Below are 23,705 nucleotides of genomic sequence, written 5' to 3' on the forward strand. Positions count from 1 at the left end.
TCCACACCCATGACCCGCGACTCCAACTCCGTGACAGAATCTACACAAACACACCTGACCTGAGGTGGCATGAAAAACAGCAAATGCCCGGCGCGTTACCCATTAAACGGCTGTGTTAACCAAGAGCAGGAGGATGGTCACAGCTATTACTAGAATTGTGTTGCACTGAGCCTGATTTCTTACTCTGCGACGTCAGGCTCCCCTGCCAAAGAAAACATGATCATTTCATGCCGATAAGAATTGATGCACGGAAATGTGACAATACACATTGCCCCAATCGGATGTCAACAAACATGGACACACACAGACGCACACACACACACACACACACACACACAGTGACATGCACACACCCACACAATGACACACAAACAAAGGGGACAAAGGCAGCGTGGATGGAAATTAGAAGGTTTCAGAGGATGGAGTGAGTCAGGACTGAGGGAGAGGAAGTCAGTGTCTGCAGGCGGATCTTTCCAGCAGATTAACATTGTTACTCTGTGGATATTTGTGTGTTTTATCCACTGAGCAGCCTGATAGCCTCTCCTGGATTCATGCCTGCCGCAGATTTTAATAAACGATACTGACAAACCGGAATACCAGCCTCTTTGGGCAGCACACGGAGGTAACACTGGGATGTATTTAGCAGCAAACACATGGCTACAAGGTTGATTCATTTGTTCATGGAAGCCCCCTACTAGTTATAGCTTTTCCATCTCTTCATCTATGTTTGAAACCACCTTGGTCTTTACCCATGATGTGTGTTTGGGTGAGAACTTAGGTCCGTACACAGTGCAGAATGTGTCTGCAGGGTGCACCTAAACAGCCAGTTTCAACACCCGACCCATTGAATCTCACTTTATCACAGATTTGACAAGTTATAAATTATTGATTGATGCTCTGATGACGTCTGCCAGTTAAACACTTTATCCTTTTACTGAAGGCCCATGTAACTGACCCACCTTATTCACAAAAGGTATGGGCCTCTGATAACGATCTGTCTCAGGTATGAAGTAGTCATTTCCTTGGCTGAAACGCTCGATCAGATTTCAGACTGGCGTGACGTCTATGTGTTGTTAGACTGAACTGAGACACAGCTGTGCAAAAGGTCAAACACACACCGCAATCTCTCTGTTTGGAGACCGACTAAGTCTGCCACTCTATATGAGAGGCTTAATCTAAAAAAGGAAAAGTGATTAGTTCAGTACAGCCATTGTGACTTCCAGTCTGCAAGTATCTCAGTCTTACCATAGCACATACTGTACTAGTCCACCCTCCTCAGTTCCTTCCAGACAGCTGCTCCTCCCAGCCCTGTCTAACATGAAGGTAGGCTGGCTGTGTGCAGAGTCAGACCTCCCCTCTGTCCCTCCAGGAGACACAGCTCCTGTCCCGTTGATCTGAGCTGAAGAAGGATCGATGTCAGAGAAGAGCTGGATCCTTTGCAGCTCTCTCCAGCTCACAGCTTCTGGCTGGTCCGCTGGTGCTGCAGCCTGCATCCTGTACGCCTAGGCTGGCATCCTTGTACCTAGATTCTGGGCTTGTAGAACTGTGAACAAAGCCCCCAAGGGCAGTGTCCTCGCATTGACCCCCCCGGACTGTAGGCACGGAAGCTGGAAAAGACACTGAATTAAGCTGTTCTAAAGTTAGCGTATCCAACAAGATACCATAGGGTTGTGTGTGTGTGTGTGTGTGTTTTGGGGGGGGCCTTGTTGGTGAGAAAGGGCCCATAAGCCACACAGACTGCCAAGTCACATGCAGATGAGAGCTAAAGATGAAGAGTGATAGATAGAGAAGCATTCATGCATGGCAAAAACCTGTTTGATTAAACACATGACAACTCTTTAGTGGGCATAATCCAACCAACTTGTCTGCTCCATCACTGAACCATGAATTTGAAGCTACCTGCCAGCATGTTTGTCAGTGCTCTCTTGGGAAGGTCTAAAAATAGTTCAGTCACAAATGTCTCTCACCCATTCACAATGAGTCATATTCTATTTAAATAGACACCCACATGCACACACAGCGTGACACACACAGAGGTAAAAAATGAAATAATTATTTCATTAAGAAATAGTGTTAATTCCTGCATATTTAAGTGGTATGAGAGCGAGGAAGTCGGCCCAACATGGCACAGACAAAGAGACAGACGGTCATTCTGGAATGTTCTACTCCATGCCACAGTGCTCTCTTACAGCCGTGCCACATTTCCAACATGCTCATTAATGCTCATGCTCATGCTGTTTCATTAGTGAATACATTATACTTGTCATTATCACATCCTTACTCAGTGAACCAAGCTCACATTGAAAAGTGAGCATTAATTATTTTATAATCCTTATTGCTACACAGCCACGCAATTACAACTCAGACTGACCTTCTGTATAGACGGGATTCCAGCTAAAGCCAGTAATTGAATTGCGGAGTCAAGGCACCTGCTCGTTCATTTGCTCTCCATGTTAATTACAAACTCTAATTATTATAATGTATTTCTTTATGTAGGAATTTTTGTTTATTTCTTTTCTCCTCTCAGTCTCTCTCCTCATATCATGTTCTGAGCTGGTGTCATAGTTGGCGTGTCATAGCTCAGCACATCACGTGTGACAGAGGCTGAGGATAAAACATGAGTGCGTCATAACCACTCTGCATATTTGAACAGAGCATTAGTCATAGCATTATTTTCACATGGTCACAGTGCAGTCAGACAGCACACAAATTGGCAAGAATAGTGACGGTGTGTATGCATGTCTCTGTATCTCAGGGATGTGAAGGTGTGCTGTGCTCCTTGGCAGACAATGTGCAGTATAACCTGCACTAAGACAGCCTGTTCCCTCTCTACTGCCATCCCTGGAAGATTAGAGTGGACAGGCGCTAATCAGAGCTGAGAAGGGTGGGGGGGGGGGGGAGAGATGGGACGCCGTGCCTGCTTCCACTTATTAGAAAAATCAATCAATCCAGGCTCCATGGTCTCCAGTGAACATCTGAGGTCTGTGATGTTTACCAGTTCTGACCCGCCTGGGCTGGGCTATGTGACCTGGCACAAACCCAACCCAGATATCCACCACACTATGTGACCTGGCACAAACCAAACCCAGATATCCACCACACTATGTGACCTGGCACAAACCAAACCCAGATATCCACCACACTATGTGACCTGGCACAGCCCCAACTCAGACATCCACCACACTGGCCCTATGGAGACACCGTCTGTCCACACCGGGAGCTCATCCTTCCTCCAGCAACACCTCACTGGGTCCCTCAGCCAACATTAGATCACTCCCCACCTACCAGCCCCCTCCCCACCCCTCCCTGAGTCCCCATGCCAACCCTCACCAACAGTCCTAGTTCACCAAGTCTTCCCAGGGTCAAAAGGCACCTCATGATGATGATAAGAGTCAGCTGATTTCATCACAACCTCTTGTTATTAGTCTGCATGGAAAAGCACGGAGATGCCAAGGACAAATATAAATACATCTAGAAGAATAGCTGCAGTGAGAGGAACAGTGATTAGACTGATTAATGATGCCATTAGCCCTAATTGTGCTGACAGTAACAAGACCCCTGTGCCAGCTATTTCAACGCAACCGCAAGAAAAACGCGTGTCCGTGTGTGTCTGTGTGTGTGTATGTGTCTGTTTGAAACAGAGAGAGAGAGAGAGAGAGGGAGAGAGAGAGAAGGTTAAATAGAGTTGTCTTTAAGATGGAATGTGTTTTTAGCAACAGAAAATGACATTGGCATCTGAGAAATGTAGGTGTACAATGTATTGAACCAGACCCTGAGGTTCCACACATGAGTTTCAGCTTGGCAGTGTGCTGCTTGGAACCTTAAACGTAGCCTTCATAGAGAACCTTCAGGAGGATGATTTTATTTGGAATCGTATTCGTTCTTTCATTACAATACCATCCTGCCTCTCTGATCCTCCATCTGGACCACATACCCCAGTGGCTACAGCCACACTGGTTAATAATGTCCTCCTCAATCCTTTGATGAGGGGATAAATAGCACAAAGCACAATCAGATGAAGAGATCAAACCACAGTCAATTAAGTCTAGGTCTAAGGAGTCCCAAATCCTTTCAATAACCACACACACGCACACACAGTTCATCAGTCAATCCCCCAAATGTATAAGAATATATTCACGGAAAAAATATCTTGAATCATCTAATTGAAACTCTCCTTCTCATTCATGAATTCACATGACCCCTCCAAAAGAGCAGACCCCATCCTGAGTTGTTATTGGGCATAGGTCAAATGAACTGCCCTTTGCATTGGGTTGTTCGTTTCTCAAACGTCAATGGCCCTGGGTCGCACTACCCTTATCTTGATTCCACATCAACGATTTGTGACCGTGACACAACCCTGAACCAGTGTCTACTTATGTAGCCAAGCAGTGTGTGTTTCAACATTCCAGCTCTTACCATTGCATTATTTTGCTCTCTTTCTTTCCTCCTCTTGCCTCTCGTTTCAACATATCTCTCTATTGTCTCCCCCTCTCTCTCTGTCTCTCTCGCTCGGTTAATGATCATCATACATCCCTCCCATTGAATTGTGCTCCATCACACTTTCCTGTTTTGAATAAAGGTTCTGAAATATATTTCATGCCAGAGCTTTGACAGTGCCATAGCTACCTCCTGCAGACTCCTTCTGATGTTCACCCTCTCATGGTTTATTCCGAGCTCTCTCTGATGGGAGTTTGTATTGATGCTGATGGTCTCCTTTAATCTCTACAGATTCTCCTCCAGCCTTTAGTTTAAGACTGGTGTGAAAGATTTGTTGGCAGCTTTTTGATTAGATAGCGAGATAGCAAACAGAGCAAGATAGAAACACACGTAGATGAAGGTAGAAGCAGAGAGTGAGATAGAAAGAGAGATTTATTAATCCATAAAGGGAAGCAGACCATGTAAACAGGAGGTATTGAGAGTTTGCTCGAATAAGGACATGGACCACTGTAGTTCTGGCTGATAGACTGGATGCCTTGGGGATCATAACAACCAATCAGCACAGTTCTATGGTCACATGACTGTGACAACTGTCACTCAGACTGCGGCTGACAATGCAGAAACTAATAGAGGACCTACCTGTCCGTCTGTCTGCCTGCCTGTCTGTGTGCAGTACATTTTAGAAGGAACTTACCCAAAAAGGAGCCACATACTAGCTGCTTGTCTTGGTCTGAGTTCCGGGATGTGATTCCTCTTTCAGAGTTGTTGAATGTACGTCCCCTACAACACACTAAGCAATCTACCATCTAAGGCACAATTATACGTAATTAAACAAATTGTCTTTGTTTAGGCTTCTGTTTATCACAGGTCTGAATTTAGCTGCCTTCTATTCCCTACACTCTCTCCTCTGTATTACAATGCAGCTCTTCTTCTCTTACACACACACACATACAGACATACACTCCAGCTGTAAGCTGTCTGGTCTGGCTTCTCCTCTCCTGGAAGAGGTCCTATCAGAAGAGGGGAAAAACAATGCTGCTGTAATAAGCAGCTGCATCACTCTACTCACTGCTGTGGTTGTAATGGAGGAACCATTTCGTATTCATAAAGAAAATAAATCTCTGAACTCTCATCCCTCCACCCCCATCATTCGTGCTCAGTGGAGGGTGAGTGATGGGGAGAATGGGGGTTCTTTTTTTAAAACAAAGTAAAATGTCTTTCATCTTTGTGAAAAGAAATGGCTGGTGAAATGTGACTGGTGAAATGTACTGCCTTCGCAAAGAGGCAGTCATAAATCAAAAGCGAGAGGAAAGAGAGGCTGGTTGTCAAGGGATCATCAGGGGATACGCATAGGCTACACAGACACCTCCGCTGCCACCTGATAATTTATAGTAAATGGTATTTTCCGAATTAAAAGATGTTAGGCAATATATAGATTGTCATGGATACTTAGCAAGATGCGGAGAGTGGTACTATAGAGCTGTATAGCTGGCCAGTGATCTTTGTGGTAGGCCGATCAAGTTTTTACCAGTTTATGTTACAGTAATCAGGTTTGTGCCAGGACTCAGCTGGGGGTAAGACCTGGTCAAACACTCAAATCTGATCGGAACTGTTTTTGCAATCAGCTGGTGTATTTAGGCTATTTACGCTGAATGAAATAGGCTACATCTTTCATCCGCAGAGCCTTATTTCCAACAAATATGATCTAAAAACTGCCTGTGCGAGTGTTTTTATTTTGTGCGTTGATGCGTTTCGTGAGTACCTACGTGCGTGTTTGGTGTGTAATTTAAGTGGGGCAGAACATATCCTCGGCTCTTGGGGCAGACTGTCATTCGATGGTGGCTGCGCGCGGTTACCCTACACGCCACAGACAGTTCTTACTCGATCGCTGTAAGGACTGCGCTGGAATCTCTCTGGTCCTCCGTCAGGGATGTGCATCTGGCCACCTCGGGACAGCCAAGCGTTACCATCCTCAACCTCTCTCACTACGTGGATTTAATCCGACCGGTTCCGATTTAACGGGATGGCTGGCGCCAAGAGCCTTCTGAAAACGCCGAGGTATGTGAATGAAGCCTGTGCGTTTACTTTACTGTGGCGATGTCACGAATTGGAGTATCCTATTCTGGAATGCCATGTAATGCCCTGTTATTTATGGCAATTTAATTTAAACAAAAAGAAAAACATCTACATGCTTACGAGCTAAATATTAATAAATCTAATTTAAACATGGGATTAGTAGAACATGTTCTACCATAACCAGAAAAAAAACTCAAAATATTATCAAAGCAGCAGCTGACAAGTCGTGCGTCTTAGCTTATTAAAGCGGTCGTTGGGACAAAACATAGGCTACACAATAAACCCCTGTAATGAATGATATATCACATTTGGAAACTATACGAGTATACTGTGCCAACATTGCAAACGACTAATGTAAATAACAAAACAACTATAAGTGTTCGAAATGGTTCAACATCTTTTAAGCACAAAACATATTATAACGATTGTCATCCTTTTCATGAGGAAATATAGGCTGCAATTAGAGACCGAAGAGCACCCTGGGTCCCATTTGCAGTTATGTTGACATGAAGTGTCTGTCACGCATTTGACATTATTTACATAAAATCATGAGACATATATATGCACATCAACACAAGAGGCCCAATTCATCACACAGATGTTTCACACGGAATCCTTTTGGCCGACTGACACTGTTTTCTAGTGTACTGAAGCGGGGATTCCAAGTACTGTTAGGTTTTAGTAGGTTACCACTCGTGAGCCGTGGCGAGCTCAACAAATCTCCAAGCAATCCATGGCAAAATGCCAAGCCTTATCAAAACTGAGTGGAGTGGCCTGTCATCGTGACGACGCGTAATTGAGTGCTTCTCATATGAAATATGAAACGTGTCTTTCGAAATGTCTCGGCGCGCAAAATTAGAAAAATGAACAGTCAAACGTCACTGAAAATGGGTCTTCAAGCGGCAAGGTCGTGCGCACCATCCAGGTGTAGCCATGCTGCGCACTGGGGTTGATTCCGTCACATCATCTCACAGCATAGGCTACTCGGTTTTTGTGTTTTTCGTTTACCATATTGTATAACATATTACACGATTTTCTTACGTGTTTAACGAAGTACTTTGGCAGAGACAGGTTTTAGTATTTCCATACCTGGTTTACTGCCGGTAAGCCAAAACAAGGCCAATATATTATTGTGTGACTGATAAGATCAGATATAAATTTGACTTGGTTTCGATCAGAAATGTCTCATGCAAACGAAAGTAATACATCTAAATATAGCTACAAGCAGCAATGGCGGATTCCTCCCTTAGTTGTTAGCTAACCATTCAGAAATTGACATGGTAGAGAAATGGACCTCACACATGTTCACAACATTTCAAGGCAATTGGATCAATGGCTGATTTTAAATTGTTCTTTGTAGTTTTTCACAAATGTTTACTGTAGAGAAAAATACATGATGTAGACATTGTGTTCCTGAGACTTTTTTAGTTTCCCATGAGCAATAAACCATGTATACCAATTTGTATATCAAGACTCATCTGTAAACATACTGTAAACAGATATCATGGCTGTTTGTTCTGAAGTGTGGGATCTAAATATGTGTTTGGCTGGATATTTATCATGGTTTCTGAGAGCATGTTCTAATGTACTCCTGCAGTCATTTCCAGTTGTCAGCCATGTTGGAAGCGTCGGCTGAGGCTGAAGGGTTCAGCAGCATCGCCTCAGACACCACACTGTGCTCCTCCATCACCGCCTGCAAAAAGGTACTGGAAACATAGTGTTTGTGTGTGTGTGGGTGTGTGTGTGTTTGTGTGTGGGTGTGTGTGGCTGCACCTGCCAAGTAGGCCTGGCACCAGAGAAAATTGGAGGGACTGGACTTCAGGGGGATATTGAAGATTTATCACCCGACTTTGTCTAAAGACAGTTAAGCATTGTGCTAGGAGGTGAAGGATAGATTCAATTGAACCTCCCTGTGGCCCTGCTCTCCCTCCAATTAAGGTGTACTAGTCAATATCCCTGTTTGTTCACTCACTTCATTAGTGGACAGGACTTTATGTTACATAGCTCTCCAATGAAGTGCTTCTTGTACTGTTTGTAACATGAAAAGCACACTGTGTATCGTATACTGTAGGGTTATGCGACCCGGTGTCAAGCCAGATAGTGATGTAGTGAGATCTCCCTGGACTTCACCTGGGCCCTACCTGTATACATCTACCCAGGGAGACACCAGCACAGGAGATTCAACACAACATCAATTCTGTGTTAGACCATGGGAAAAAAACGAATGGGCAGACTCAAGGCATCACCCTTCTACTATAGTCATTCTAAGTATTTATCAATTGAGATTCGAAAGGTGCGGTACGTTGTTTACAAAGCAATATACTTTTCATACGATCAATTAGGAAGCAGGATGTTTGTGTGGTACTCTCAGCACACATGGGAAACCAGTGAACAAGCCCCTGTCTCTGCTCCATTAAAACAGCAGGTCAATATTCAATACCACTCAGGAGATCAATGAGTCCCGTTGGTCAAAAGGACAGTGTGGATCAGTGTGGGGACACACCGTGTGCCCGCTGAGACCCTCCCTCGGACATAGATCAAACTTAGAGGCCACGTCAGGAGTGAGTGACTTGACATTGTATTGATCTCCTCCAAAGCCAGTTATCTCCAACAAAAGGGTGGGAAAAGGTCAGTGGTTTCATCATTCAGATGGTCAACATATAGACTTTTAGGTGAAGGTGAGCGGAAGACTCAGGGTTAAGTGTCCATGTGCCCATGTGCCCGCGTGTGCCTATGTTTACGTGTGTGTTTTATGCGTGTTAACAAACACGGTGTGCTGGTGTGTGTGTAGCTAAAGGAGAGTCATGTGGTGTAGCCTACAGTATATACTGTATATATGGTAAGTGGTGTGTTGTCTGTGTGTGCAGGTGCTGTGCAGCAACAGTCTGCTGGACTCTAGTGAATACTGGCTGAGGAACAACAAGGTGCTGTGCAGAGTGAGCCTGCTGGAGGAAGACTTTGACAGGAGCTGCACTACTGTGAGTAGCCTGGCTGTCTATCTGCAGGTCAGAGCCTGGATTCAGCTGCACTCTGGGGGCTGGCTCCTTAGTTACTGAACCAGGATAATCGTTTTGAAACTGTTCATATGTGACTTAGTTCTGTCTTGTAAACCACCAGCCAGACCAGGAAAATTAAATCAACCCAAACTGTGTATATTTAACAAGTATATTTGTAACGTATGATTCTGTGGCTACTTTCACACTAAAGTGGATCATAATGCTTATGATTTCACTGGTGTGAAATTGTTGATTGTTTAATTTTTCTGATGTGAAACTGGTGTGCTGTGTGTGTTGTGAATTGTGTGGGTTTTCATGTTTTGTTGAGTTAAATACTTTTTTATACTGCATGCTTTCATCAGCAAGTGATTTTGAGATTCCAGGGACTCAACAATAGCTAGTGCCAGATTTTAAATGTTTTAATTTCAATAGGGCACCATTTCCTCTGCTTTTAGGCACAAATGACTACAGTTGTTGTCATAATGACTTAAATTGTCATTACAAATTTGTAAAAAAAAACTGCTCAATCTTTGTTCATGTCGTAGAGGAACTGTTGTTCCCCTCACCCATTCCAGGTTCCGTGATTCACCAAGATGTTTAAGGTTATCCATAACTGATGCAGCCTGTTCTGCACCATGCCTTTCATATTCTTATGTGAACAACTGATTTGATACTGCTTTGTGATGGATTGCCTCAATCCACTATTGAGCTTTTCCTTGCACAAGGGATTAATCGAAAGAGTAGCTGTGGTGTTGAGGTGTGGGAGCTGTACTGGTCATCTCTCTCCAGAGTCACACTGTGAAGGTGAAGAGGAGAGAGGCCAGGGAAGAGGAGCAGCAGCCAGAGCAAAGGAATAGAGTAGTGAGACAGGGCAGGATCTGGAACAGAAGAGGTGGAGGAGGACTGGGCAAGATCAGGAAGGGGAGGACTGGGGCAGGATCAGATACACAGTGAGGAGGATTATTGGAGCAGAGGCACGAGTCTCACGGGATTACCTCAGTGCAGCTCTCCACTGAATCACCTGAGCCCAGTACAGCCAGGATGGACCAGCACTGCTGAGACATTGATGGATGCCAGTTTATTTACCCTTCCAGAGAGGGAGGGGCTCTAAATGACTTTGTCAGTTTGAATGCCATCTGCTATGGAGGTCCTTAACAGGATAGTTAATGTCATTGTTAATATTAAGCTCTAAGGTGAGGCACTTTGGCTGATGCCATTGACATCCGGTGACAACAGGATTGCTTTGTGGTTTGTAATACATTGAGCCATTACATAACATCATGTCTTTATTACGCGTTGAAGGACATGTCACTAAGATTTATGATTGAGCCGTGGAAACTCGCAGTCGAGTAGAGACCGTGCAAGATAAGCACTGTGCGCTCTGTGAGTGAAGCTGAGGCAAGAGTTTTCCCCTCCACAGACTTCTAAGTGTTGTCACCTCATGATCAGTCGTTCATGTTTTAATGCATGATCTCACACTGAAGTGTTATGTAGCTGTTACAGTCATAACGAATCTCACCCTTCCCCAGAACTGAAAGCCAGGAATCTTAACTAAACTAGAAAACTGCATCCTAACTGAGCTTGTGCACAATCAATACAAGCAGTTGAGCCGTGGGATTGGATGACATCATCCTGTCTCTGACCACTCCTCACCTTCTACATGCTCTCCTCATCTATCTTAATGTTTGGAGAGCGGGAGCCTCAAAGAGGGAGCGGTCATCCGCAAGCTTTTTCCATCTGCTCCTGAGGGCATGAGAGATTGCAGGCTGGAGGCCTATTTACTGAACACACCCGAAGGCTAATGGTAAGAAACTGAAGGCGGGAGGCTGCAACCCTCCTCTCTCCATATAGCTGCAGGGTGGAGGTTACAGAACTCCTCTCTCCATACAGCTGCAGGGTGGAGGATACAGACCTCCTCTCTCCATAGAGCTGCAGGGTGGAGGATACAGACCTCCTCTCTCCATACAGCTGCAGGGTGGAGGATACAGACCTCCTCTCTCCATAGAGCTGCAGGGTGGAGGATACAGACCTCCTCTCTCCATACAGCTGCAGGGTGAAGCCCTCCTCTCGTTATCAGGACCTGTCGTTGGGCCCAGCTCTAATTGAGCTTTTGGCAAAGCCCTGTGTTTGGTCGTGTGTGAAGTACTCTGGAAGGAAGAGCCAGGTGTCGGTAGCCCCACATGCTGTCACTGGAGATGTCAGGCTGATGTGTGAGGAGACCAGGTCAGGCAGGTTCAGCTGCATGGAAGGTCGTCAGTAATGAGGCTCGAGGGGAACAGCCCCACCTGCTGTCTGAGAATGGGGAACTCACCCCAGCGGATCAGTCAGGTTTGTTAAGGGTGTTCCCCGTGGGTGGTGCCATGCAGTGCAAAGTGTAGTAGGCAAGGCAGGATTTCTCAGCCCTGTTACACAACAGTCCCAGGAGGACCCAGAGGGGGAGAAAGGCTCAGAGACTGGCCTGCAGGATTGCGTAACCATCGCAAGGGTACACACAGAGGACACGGGCACAGCGACTGTGGGCACCGGGTGGGGTGTGGGGATTTGAGAGGGGTTGCGTGTGCGCACGGAAAGAGTGCTTGAATAGGAGGAGGAGAGCATAAATGTATGTTTGTAAGCTTTTATGCCACATAGCCTGTGATTGAATTAATCCAATGGAAAACTGAGGGAAAAGTGTGTGTGTGTCTGTGTATGTGTATGTGTGTGCATGTTAGTGTGAAAGAGAGGAAAAAGAGATAGAGTGTGTTGGGGGGGGGGGGGGAATCGTTGGATGTTTGCCAGGTTTCTGCAATTAAAGCATCCCTTGGGCCAATAGAGATTATGTGCCCAGCTAGTTGAGGACAACAAGCCCCTTCTGTGAGTGTTTGAGTGTAGAGCCGATTCACCTCCAGGGAGCCCTCCAGACCATTACCAGGCTAGCAGGAGGTCAGCTACAGCCTCTGTCCCCCGCCTCCAGCCTCAGCTATCTTAGTACACATTTCAAATACACTGTGAGTGTTCAATGTTGTTTACAGTAAACCCATATGTTCTCCATGTTTGTGTCCCTTCAGGGTTTTCCTTGCGAGCCGCCTAAATTATACCTGATTCGTCATCAACCAGCTGAGCTCATTAGTCAGATTCAAATTTGCACAGAGCTTTCAATTGGTTGCTGCACTGACCTTGAGGCTGCTACAGATGAGAAAGACAACTCTTCAGAAAACGAGTGTTTTGAGAAGCAGCGTTGTGGGCTCTCAGTCCCGGAGACTCAAGACAACCTCCAGCCCCGAGACAGGACACTCTCTTGAGGCTCTATTAGCCCTAGCGATGGCAGGCTCACCCAAGCTTCTTTGACCCAGTCTCAGACAAGGGAGGGTCTCTCAGTCCACCGTAGGGAGGCAATGACTGTATACAATCTTTCATAAGTGCAAGCAGTTTTCATGCTGCCCACCTGATTGTGATGGGACAAAATTGTTTGTCCTTGGTAAGGACAAAATAATGGATTACTCCCTCCCTTCCACCCAGCCACCCTTCCATTCTCCTTCCTCCCTCCCTCCCTCCATCCAAAAAAAGATGTCTCCTCTGTCTCTGCTCCAGAACAAGTTAAATGGGGGCATTTTTTTTTCGCAAGAGGGGGCACGCATTTACAAAGCATGTATGAGAGTCAAATCAAGGCAGGCCTGCATAGTCTGCAGGAAAGTGTAGCCATCTTGATATTTAATTTATAGCCAATGCCAGTATTTCTTATTTATACTTTAACACAGCATTGCATTTGCCCCCCCCCCCCCCCCCCCCCGACAGTCTGACACAAATATGTGTTCTACAGCATGTATACAAGGTGATGTTCTACAAGAATGAAGCAAAGTCCTGATGTGTTCCCCGGTGAAAGCTCTGCTCATCTCAGTTTTCCTCTTCTGACAGATTATACTGATACCAATTTTTAACAGACAGTATTTCATTACCTTTATACAGCAGTAAGTATGCATAAAGATACATTTAACCAATAAACACGTGTTAAAGTTGTAGAAGTGTAGAATATCCCTGCTGCAGCAGTGATCTTGAAGGTGCTGATTGTGCGACTGCTAAATATACAGTATAATAGAAGACCCTGGCTCCAGACTAGAGATAAAGGGATGATGGGAGCAGACTGGAGGAACCCATGAGAGTTTCAAATCCTCTCATGAAGCGACTGGCCGCACTGTTGATAAAGACAATCCTAATCATGGGGGATTAGGTTCTGCATTCCGGGGATTATTCTGCGTCTGATGATGCCGTTGATGTTTGAGTGATGATGCTTCAGGTTTAAGGAAGTGTCTTTGCTGAGAGGGTGCTGATCATTCTGATGAGAGACCCTCCTGAGCTGTGTGCCTCTCTCCTCGGCAGATCTGCTTCGTGAATCTGGACCAGAACAAGGTGTCTCAGCATGATGACTGCCGTGTCAAGGTGTGTAGACACCCCCCCACCCCACCCCACCCCACCCCCACGCCCGGTCCTTCTCCACTTCTTTCTACTTGCTCTTTCCTCGCCACCCCTCTTTTACTCCTTCACCCACACACATACACACGCCCTCCTATGCCCTGAGCTCCCCTCTGTCAAACACCGTAATCAGAAGCGGTGTTGCCATGGATTCAAGATAATTAGCCTGATGAAGAGGGTTGGTTTGTTTAGGTAATTAGCGGGTTTGTGCAGGTTGTTGATGGTGAAGGTGGGCATCTCTCCCACAGAAGCTGGCCTCAGTCTCTCCAGATCTACCCAAGCTCATTGGTTCCCTGAGTGTGCGCCAGCCCAAGGAAAATGAGATCCTCCTGCTGAGTGGGCTGGAGGCTCCTGACACCTGTCACTCAGACCCTTCCCATAACAGGGTGAGTCACCCGGTTCACCCATATTATACTCCTATTATCTGTTAGTGGAGGTGTCAACGTAAACAACAGTGTTGAACACAAGGTCTGTGTATAAAGTAGTTTAATGATGTGTGTGTGTGTGTGGCCCGGCCCAGAGATGTGCAGATGTGTGTCTGGTGCAGTGTGCCGGCGGGCCGCGACCCACTGAAGCCAACAGTATCATATTTGAGATCAACAAGTTCCTGATTGGGCTGCAGTGGGGCCAGGACAAACAGCCCATGGGTAAAGGGGCGGGGCCCCGCCTGGACGATGACACCAACCGCTCCATCTCATCCATAGAGGATGATTTTCTGACGGCCTCGGAACACCTGGGGGATGACAGCGAGGACGATGGCTTCAAGAACGGTAGGACGATAAAAGCTCTTGTTGTTGTGGTACTGTATGTGCTGTCACTGAAGAGTCAAATAATGAACTGGACAAAAAGCTCAAGGATTGTTTCTGTTTCAGAAATGTGCTTCTTGCAATAAGTTATTTGTGTTTACATATTGAGGTTTCCAATTCAACTTATATATAAAAAAAAAAAAAAATGAAACTATTCTGTATGATATTAAATATATTAATATAATATATATATATATTAAATACTTGACAGATAATAACAAATATATGTTATTTTTGTGTCAGTATTCAAGGTGCCATTAGAAACAAATATGAGCTGATGAAGCATAATGCTCATTCACGTGAAACAAGCATTCCTCATTGTTTAAGATTCAGTAATGGGTTTATAAATACCTTCTAAATAGGCAGCTTAACATGGCACTGTGTATTTTCTTTGTGAAAGGAGTCATGTCATCATCCTGTTGTTCTGCCACTCTCCTCAGTATACGTTTACTTTAAATTGTCACAAGAATCATTTCCCTCTTGTTGTAAATGAGAGTGAGTCTAGTATTTTCTGTTCATGCATCTCCATTAAAATGCAGTTTCACTCTCCTTTGCGTGGCCTGTGCCATTCTATATATACACCCTGCTCATTCTGGCTTTGCTGCCTGCCTGTGTGCCGGTCTGCCTGCTCTGCTCACGTGACATGGAGCTGATAAGAAATACACTAAAACAGATCAATGTTTGTCATCATTTACGTGAATGTGGCCTTGAGCTGTGCAGCCAGCCGTCTCTACTGATCTATAATTAATCTTGCATCTGAAAACAGAGCCACAGCATCATTCAGTCTATATATTATTTATTAGTTGATGTGCCAGGATAAGAGTTTGTCTGTTTGCCTCTATCAGAACATTGTTTTTACAGGAGTCAGGTTGGAGCCATTGAGTGTGTGGTTATTGATAGGGTAGCTCCAGCTGGCTGGGGTACACTGGGACAGTGACGGAGCTCCAGTCTAACTGGAACTGACGTGTCTTTCTCCCACAGAGGCTGAGAGCAGAGAGGTGGCACAGAGCCGGGCAGAGACAGCCCACAGGGGTCGGCCCGCGGGTCAGAAGGCACGGCTGGACGAGCGCCAGGACAGCGAGGAGTCTGAGGCGGCCATCTGTGCCCCGGCAAAGAAGAGAGGAGCTCATCCGTCCAGCCACTACACCAAGGAGTCCGCCGGCCACTACGCAACCAACCTGGCCGAGTCGGTTCTCCAGGACGCCTTCATCCGCCTGTCTCAGGACGAGCCCTCTTTCGTCCCGGAGGTTGCTGTGAGCGTGTCCCTGAACAGTCACCCAATCCCCTTTCCCCATCCCCAAGCCTGCCCCTTTGAGCTCCCCAAGATCGTAATTGTACAAAGCCCAGACAATGCGGAGGGGTCACCGGAGTGGCCAGGACCTCAGGCCTCTCATTTACCGGTGGACCAGGCTGGTCCTCCGCAGGCTGGCGCTCCGCAGGCTGGCCCTCTGCAGGCTGGTCCTCCGCTGGCTGGCCCTCCCCAGGCTGGCCCTCCCCAGGCTGGTCCTCCGCAGGCTGGCCCTCCCCAGGCTGGCCCTCCCCAGGCTGGCCCTCCCCAGGCTGGCCCTCCGCAGGCTGGCATAGCAGAGCCACACAGGAAACGTGGCAGGAGCAGCCACACGTCCAAGCCCCTGGAAGTGGCCCTGGCATGTGCAGCCAGCGTCATTGGAACCATCAGCAGCCCGCAGGCTACAGAGCAACTGTCCCTCGAGCCAGAGGAGGAGGACACAGGAGGTGAATGGGAGGAGGACCCAGGAGGAGAAGGGGAGGAGGATCCAAACGCCACGGACTACTCCTTCTCCTCTGCCATGTGTGGCATGGCCCAAGTGGCGGGGGCGATCGCGGTGGTGGACCTGACCGAGGAGTCTGGCGAAGGCTGCGAGTCAGACGAGTCCTCTGAGGCGTACTCTGCCTCGCGCGGCCTCATGAACGCAGCGCAGGCGTCCGCCGCCGTGCCCCTCCACTGCAGCGTGGCCGAGGGCAGTAGCATCGAGAGCTTCAGGGCCAACATTGCTGAGGTCCTCCACAAAGAGGCCGCAGAGGTCCTGGCGCAGCCTCAAGGCTACAGGAGTCTAGCTCACCTGCTGGAGACCACTCACAACAAGATCGTGGATGGCATCACATGTCCCAAGAAGTCCTATGTGGAGGAGACAGAGGTGGACAATTTCATCACCGAGGTGGCAGACAGCCTCTTCAAGCACGCTCTAGAGAAGGCGAAGAAGAAAAAAGAACAGGAAGCCCCGGGCAAAGACGTTCCAAACCTCCAGGGTTTTCTCCAAGAAAGTGTGAACAGTTTGCTCTTTGACGTCCTTTGTCTCGCATCAAAGAAAATCGGTGACATTTCCAAATGTAATCTGGAGTCCGTCGACTCACAGGAGGGGGGCACTTGCTTCAGATCCTACAAGGAGCGTAGGGATCCATTCAGCCAATTGCAGCAATTCACTGGCCCCCAGCAAACGGACAATAATTTGAACTTGACCGGAATGCTCCACCACACAGAGAAGTACAGGTCGGACGAGAAGGAGAGGGAGGGTGAACCTCCTGGACCTCAGAGCTCACCCCTCCACATCAAAGAGCTACACAGACATGGTCAGACTAAAGCTCCTTCTGCTAAGGACTTCTGTGAAGTGCAGTGCCGGGGTATGGTCAGAGAGTCTCTCAGTGAGATCTGTGTACTAAGCACGGAGCGGAGAGCCAGGCCTGGCAACGATAGCAGACAGAGTTCTCTCACCCCTCAGTCCTCCCTGTCTTCCTGCCAGGGAGCGCTACTCTCTCTAAGGACGGACTCAGAGTCCAGGACGCCAGTCACTTGCTTCGCCGACGACCTGGCCACCACGGTGGTGTCCATGGCCACCGAGCTGGCGGCCATCTACCTGGAGAACTCCAGCGGCAAGCAGCCGTGGTTCTGCGCCCTGAAGGGGGCGTCCGGGGAGGGCGCTGAGGCGTACCTGCTGCCCTGCCGCTCCGCCTTGCGGAGGAAGGAGGGCCAGAACGGCGGCGTGGCCTCCAAGAAGCACCGCCCCCCGCGCCTCAGCGAGATCAAGAGGAAGACGGAGGAGCAGCCGGAGTTGATGGAGCGTCTGGTGAACCAAGTGGTCGACGAGACGGTCCACCCGGACGACCCCCTGGACCCCTTCGCCTTGTTTGCCTCCGAAGTCACCGCCAGGATCATGAACTGCCCCGAGCTCAGTGTGGTGGACACCTCCAAGCCTGGCCAGCCCCGCTGCAGGCTGCCGTGCGAGAGGTGGAGCCGGGGCAAGCCGGCCAGCTACGAGAGCATCCCAGAGGAGGACGCGGACGCCTCAGGGGCCCCCAACACCCTGGGGCCCGGCAGTCGGCTGGGCCAGAACCTGAGCAGGGGCAGCTCCATCTCCAAGCAGTCCAGCTGCGAGAGCATCACGGACGAGTTCTCCAGGTTCATGGTGAACCAGATGGAGGCCGAGGGCAGGGGCTTCGACCTGCTGCTGGACTACTACGCGGGGAAGAACGCCAGCAGCATCCTCTCCGCCGCCGTGCTGCAGGCCTCCACCAAGAAGAACGGCCACCTCAACGTGCGCGCCGCCTCCTGCCTGTCCAAGCAGTCCAGCACGGAGAGCATCACCGAGGAGTTCTACCGCTTCATGCTCCGGGACATGGACAAGGAGAACAAGGACTACCGCATAGCCAAGACCAAGGAGTGGAGTAACAGCTTACAACCTCCATCCCTCCGGACCCCGTTCTGTATCCGCCAGTCCTCGGTCCCCGACAGGCGCTCCTCTGACTCCAGGCTGACCGTGAACTCCCCCGTCAAAGCCAACTCTTTCGATGGGTTTGCCCGCAACGTGCGCGGCGGAGACACGCTCAACATCTACCCCGCCAACTCGGCGTCGGCCTCGGGCTTGTGCAAGTCCGACTCCTGTCTGTACCAGCGAGGCCACACCGACCAGATCACCGACATGCTGATCCACGACACCTGGTCCAGCTCCATCGAGTCCCTGATGAGGAAGAACAAGATCATCGCCGATCCAGAGGACAGCCTGGACCTGGACGGAGCAGGGGAGTACCCTCATGTCCAGCAGCATGCCAGCCGTCTGGCGGCAGACATTATGGAGGCTGGGAGGTCGGCTCTGGGAGGCCAGCAGGAGGCGGGTGGGGTAACGACTGAGCGGAAGCAGCACATGCCGGTAGGGGAGAAGAGGAGAGGCTTCAAGCAGTCCCGCCCCAGCTGCAGCCGCAGCAGGGCCGGCCAGGAGCAGGCTGCTGGGGGGGGGGGGTGACATCGGCACACCCCCCGCGAGGGGCACCAGGGAGGTGCCTCTGATCCACATTGAGGGCGATCAGAGGGACGAGCTACACAGGGATCCAGGAAGGGCTGACAATCACCCCCGGGACTTGGCGCCCCATTTGATGTGTCAGAGGCGGGCAGACAGAGGGTTGGTGAGCCTCAGCAGGTAAGGCCCCTCTGTGGGAGGTCTCTCTATCTGATGCTCCGCCTGGATGACGATGCTTTCACAGACACCTTCAAGTCTGCAGGGTAGTCGCGTTTCAATTTGAAATGGTCATTCGAGCTGCGCTGCAGCAAAATCTCACCCAGACATTAGTGAAGCGAGATTGGCCTGTCAAAGAAAAGATGGCGAGGTGGACACAGGATTCTGTCATATTGTCTGAGAGTAATAAAACAAGGGTAACCTTAGAGGTTTTGGGATGATTACGACAGGTTTCACAGGGGAGGGTTACAGATCATAGGCTGTGTGGAGCTGAAGAAAAACACAAAGTATTACTGTGAGTACAGGGTTAGAATAGTTCCATCCTCGGTCAGTATTCAAAGTGGTATATGAATGCCATAGACCGATATATAAATAGAAGTGTAAACCCACAGGGAGAGAAAGCCAAGCTGCTGAAGGGGCCTGCTGAGTTTGCTGCATTTTCAATTAATACTTAATAAACTTCATTAGGGTACCAAGCACGTGCCCATATGCCAGTCCCGGGTGAAAACACCTCCTTCATCCACAAGCCCACCCACGTCCCTACCTCCTGTGGAGCTCCAGAAATTCCGCCTCAGTTATCTACACATTAAGTTAATTAGAAGAAGAGTGCGACAACCTACTGTAGCCTGCCCAAAAAAGTTTGCTTTGCTAAACTTAGGGCCCAACCAGCACAACACATTGTGTGTCTGTTATGTGGTTAACAGTAGTCATTCTTGATATGAATATTGGAGCAAAACGACTTATTTTAAAACCAAACTAAACCTTTTTCTGACCTATCTGCTCCTTCACACCTGTCCCTCATCCACACAGCCAGTAACCGCAGCCTGGGCTTGGTGTGGTGGGTGACCTTTTGGTTTGCTCTCCCCATGCAGCAGTGAAAGAGACAGGGCAGCGGGGGATGCCGCAGGGGAGCGTAACAAGCGCTCCCTGAGTGCTAGTAGTGAGGAGAGCACAGGAAGCTGGTCCCACATCGCCCCTGACGACGACCCCCACGAGGAGAACAGTAGTTTTATCCAACTGAGCGAGGGGTCAGTAACCGCTGCTCTGTCCTGTCCAATCACCAACGCTCCTAGCGCTGCTTACTCGCCCTGCTCTCATTGGCCCATCGTTGCTCATGCTGTCGAGTGCCAGTCCGAGGCGACAATCCCACCGAGCTGTCTTCCAGGTTAGCCGGCCTACGGCAGCTCAAACCCAGCTAGACGAGCCCGCACAGCTGTGACCTCATGCAGCCCTCTCTCATTAAAGTCAACATAATATTCACGTCAACATTTGCTTCACTTAACCCCCATCTCTTACGCCATACTGACACACAGCTCAGACACATCCTGGAATAGACCCCTCATGAAGAAGAAGAATATGGACAGTGCATGTCGTGGACTGTATGTGTTAGTGTGGCATTTGTAGAAGACAACAGAAGGTGTGTGTGGCTTCTGCTTGGCAGTGACGACCTGCCTGCTTGCTGCTTCACATGCCGCTGTGCAGCAGATGTCAACACTCGGCCCTCGTGACTTCACCTGTTCTCTTTATTTCCACCTCATCTCTGATCAACCCCACACTTGTGACACATGGCCTCGTCGCCCACTCTGCCCACCTGCTTCCTCCTTCCCCACTCCCTCCTTCTGACAAATATCCCCATTCTCATCTCCGGCAAGGGCCTCTTGCCAGTCTGCCCCCACAATGCCAGCACCCTCGCTCAGCTGCAGCTGCTATTTATATGTTAATCACCACTTAATGAACATGGCCTGCATCACTGCAGCTCCTTATTGTTCCCTTCACAAGCCAGTGATTATGTCGCATGTCGAGAAAAGAAGATATGAAATGTTCTCTGTTTGGATTTCAGGAACGGAAACAGCAGTGCCTCCAGTCTCGGGTTAGGAGACCTGGAGACTTTCCCTGACATACCCAACCAAAGCTCAGTAGGAAGGTAACTGACGAATCCTGCCTCTGAACCGGCTACAGCCTGCCCACATTCAGTTCACTGTCACTGGAATTGTCTTCTCCTAATGCTGCTTTGTTTCCATAGTGAGGAGGCCGAGAAGGCTCAGCTTTCAGAGACCAAGGAGAATGTTGACGGTGAGTCCACCTAGTTACATTCTGTCCTCATGAAATGAGGCCACACGCTAGTTAATTCAATAATAACATCTTCCCAAGTCATTTTTCTTTGTCATGTACTAAGCATGTAATTTAGGGTCTGGAGGTGGTAGTGATGCTAGACGTAAGCTATATGGCCAGTTGTCTGTGGACAGCGCTCAGTATACAGACAGCAGCTTGTTGGACCTCTCATTCCAAATTAATGGGAATGGGTCCCACTTGATGCTCTTTAACTGCCTTCACTTTTCTGAGAAGGCTTTTCAATAGACGATGGAACACTGATGAGAAGGCTTTTCAATAGACGATGGAACACTGATGCGGTATTTGTTTCCATTCAGTCACAAGAGCAATTAGGGAGGTTGATCCAGGGTGATTAGACCTTGCTTGCAGATGGCATTAGAATTCATCCCCCGTGTGTTGGATGGTGTTTAGGTCAGTGATCTGTGCAGGCCAGTCAAGTATTTTCCCACAAACCCAACAAAACATAACAAAACCCAAACAAAAAGTTTTGTCTGTCAGGGCATTATCAAGCTGAAACAGGAAATGGCTTTCCCGAAATAGTTGCCATAAAGTTTGAAGCACAAAAATTTCTAGAATTTATGCTTTGGCATGAATATTTCCAGCAGTAAAACAAAAGGCTCTGGCAAAAAACCTTGAAAAACAGCCCCAATTGTTAATTGGCTTGAAAAAGGACCCATTGCCAAAGCGATACAGAGATGTTTTGTCCAGTTCTAACTGGTCTGCACTAGCCCTGACCTAAACACAATCACACCCATTTGGGTTCAATTCTAATGCCCTTTGCAAGACAGATCTTATCACCAACATCAGTGCCCAACCTGCTAAAAGCTGGCTTGTGGCTTAATGGGTGCAAATTCCCCCAGACCCAAACCTTATGGACAGCCTTCCCAGAAGAGAGGCAGCTGTGGTGCGACTCGCTATAAATACCCACGGTTTTGGAATGGGATGTCCAACAAGCTCGTATGATGGTCAGATGTCCACATCCATTTGGCCATACAGTATGTACATGGTGTGTTCTGGCAGAGGGGATCTCCGTCCGCACCGTAAGGGCCAGCTGCAGCCAGCGGGAGCTGCTGGTGGTGAACTGTGAGCTGGATCCTGAGTGCGTGGACCCAGAGTTACGACTGGTGCTCCAGTGGATTGCTGCATCAGAGTTGGGCCTCCAGGCCCTTTATTTCCGGTGGTCCAGAGACATGATCACAGCCAAGGTACATTCAGTTACTCAGCCCATTGTCATTAGTACACTTGTGTTTGTGTTTTTTTGGTGCAACCATTTCCCTGTGCTGTTTCAGTTCCAGAGGGTGCTCCAGCACGTGTCCAGGAAGGCTTGGAGAATCACCGATCTCTTTGGAGCTGTTGTTCAATTCTGCCAGCTCCCCCAAGAAAACAATGCAGGAGAAGCTCTCTCCAGCCTGTTTGACTGGCTGCTGGAGAACCACTAGGCTGTCCTAGCATGTTCTTTCTCTTTCACACATACACACGCACACGCACATACACACACGCACACGCACACACACACACACACGCACGCACACACACACACACACACACACACTCCTGCTGTGTGCATCTGCCCACAGCCCCTAGTGTGAAGCTCCCTTAAGATTCTTCCGCTGCATCCCCAAGAACCCTCCCCTTCTCTGTCCTCTACTAGACCCGGGTGAAAGCCTCTCTATTGAACTGCTGTTAACCAACTAGTCTCCCTTCAAGATCAGCATGTTTCACTCTCTGCACATCCCTTTTGAGATTAGCCCTAGAAAAAAAACAAGCATCAGGTGGGAATGTAACTTTGTAGTGAAAGTAAACCTCAGAGATTCTATCTAGCCTGCTGCTTTTTACAGCCAAATATGTATTTATTCTATATTACTGAACACAAGGAACACCAAAGCAAGTGTTTTTTGATATCTTCCACTGTAGTCCAGAAGTACCAGACAATGTAACAATATGCTCCCCATTTCCCATCCCTCCCTTTAAAGACACACATGTACGCTACCATGGTACAAGCCTGCAGGTAAATGTAGATCGGCCTATAAATCCACCACTTCTACAGACAGATACAGGTATACACAAAAACTGGTCAATTGTCCATATAGTGATGTTTTCATTGGCGACATGTCCACTTTGGTTGTGACCTTGAAATTGAACTATAAGTATGTTATTTGTTGTTCATGTTCTTTGAAATTTGTTCTATAGGGTAGCTGTAAATACTGTAGATTCTGAACTGCACCTTGGGTAAAGGACTCACCGCAAAATATTCTCATTCAGTTTTTGTTACTACAGAAAGACAGAGGTATATCAAGGTTTGTAATGTCCAGTTGGTGTGTGACACTGGTTTCTGCGTAGTGGTACTGTGTTTAATCAACATT

General features: G+C 48.2%; 1 protein-coding gene across 1 annotated transcript; it reads left to right on the forward strand.

Annotated features, from left to right (window-relative positions):
* Positions 1-8,129: 8,129 nt before the first annotated feature.
* On the forward strand, positions 8,130-23,688 carry sphkap (SPHK1 interactor, AKAP domain containing). The gene is given in 13 exon segments (XM_084674703.1): positions 8,130-8,216; positions 9,381-9,491; positions 13,866-13,925; positions 14,207-14,344; positions 14,479-14,728; positions 15,746-16,222; positions 16,349-19,016; positions 19,018-19,194; positions 20,103-20,258; positions 21,071-21,154; positions 21,254-21,303; positions 22,363-22,547; positions 22,632-23,688. Coding segments are annotated over 13 exon segments (4,593 nt in total). The 3' UTR covers positions 22,782-23,688.
* The last annotated feature ends 17 nt before the right edge of the window (positions 23,689-23,705 follow it).

This window comes from Hypomesus nipponensis, chromosome 15 (assembly GCF_054491055.1).
Source record: "Hypomesus nipponensis isolate SF chromosome 15, ASM5449105v1, whole genome shotgun sequence".
Taxonomy (NCBI): domain Eukaryota; kingdom Metazoa; phylum Chordata; class Actinopteri; order Osmeriformes; family Osmeridae; genus Hypomesus; species Hypomesus nipponensis.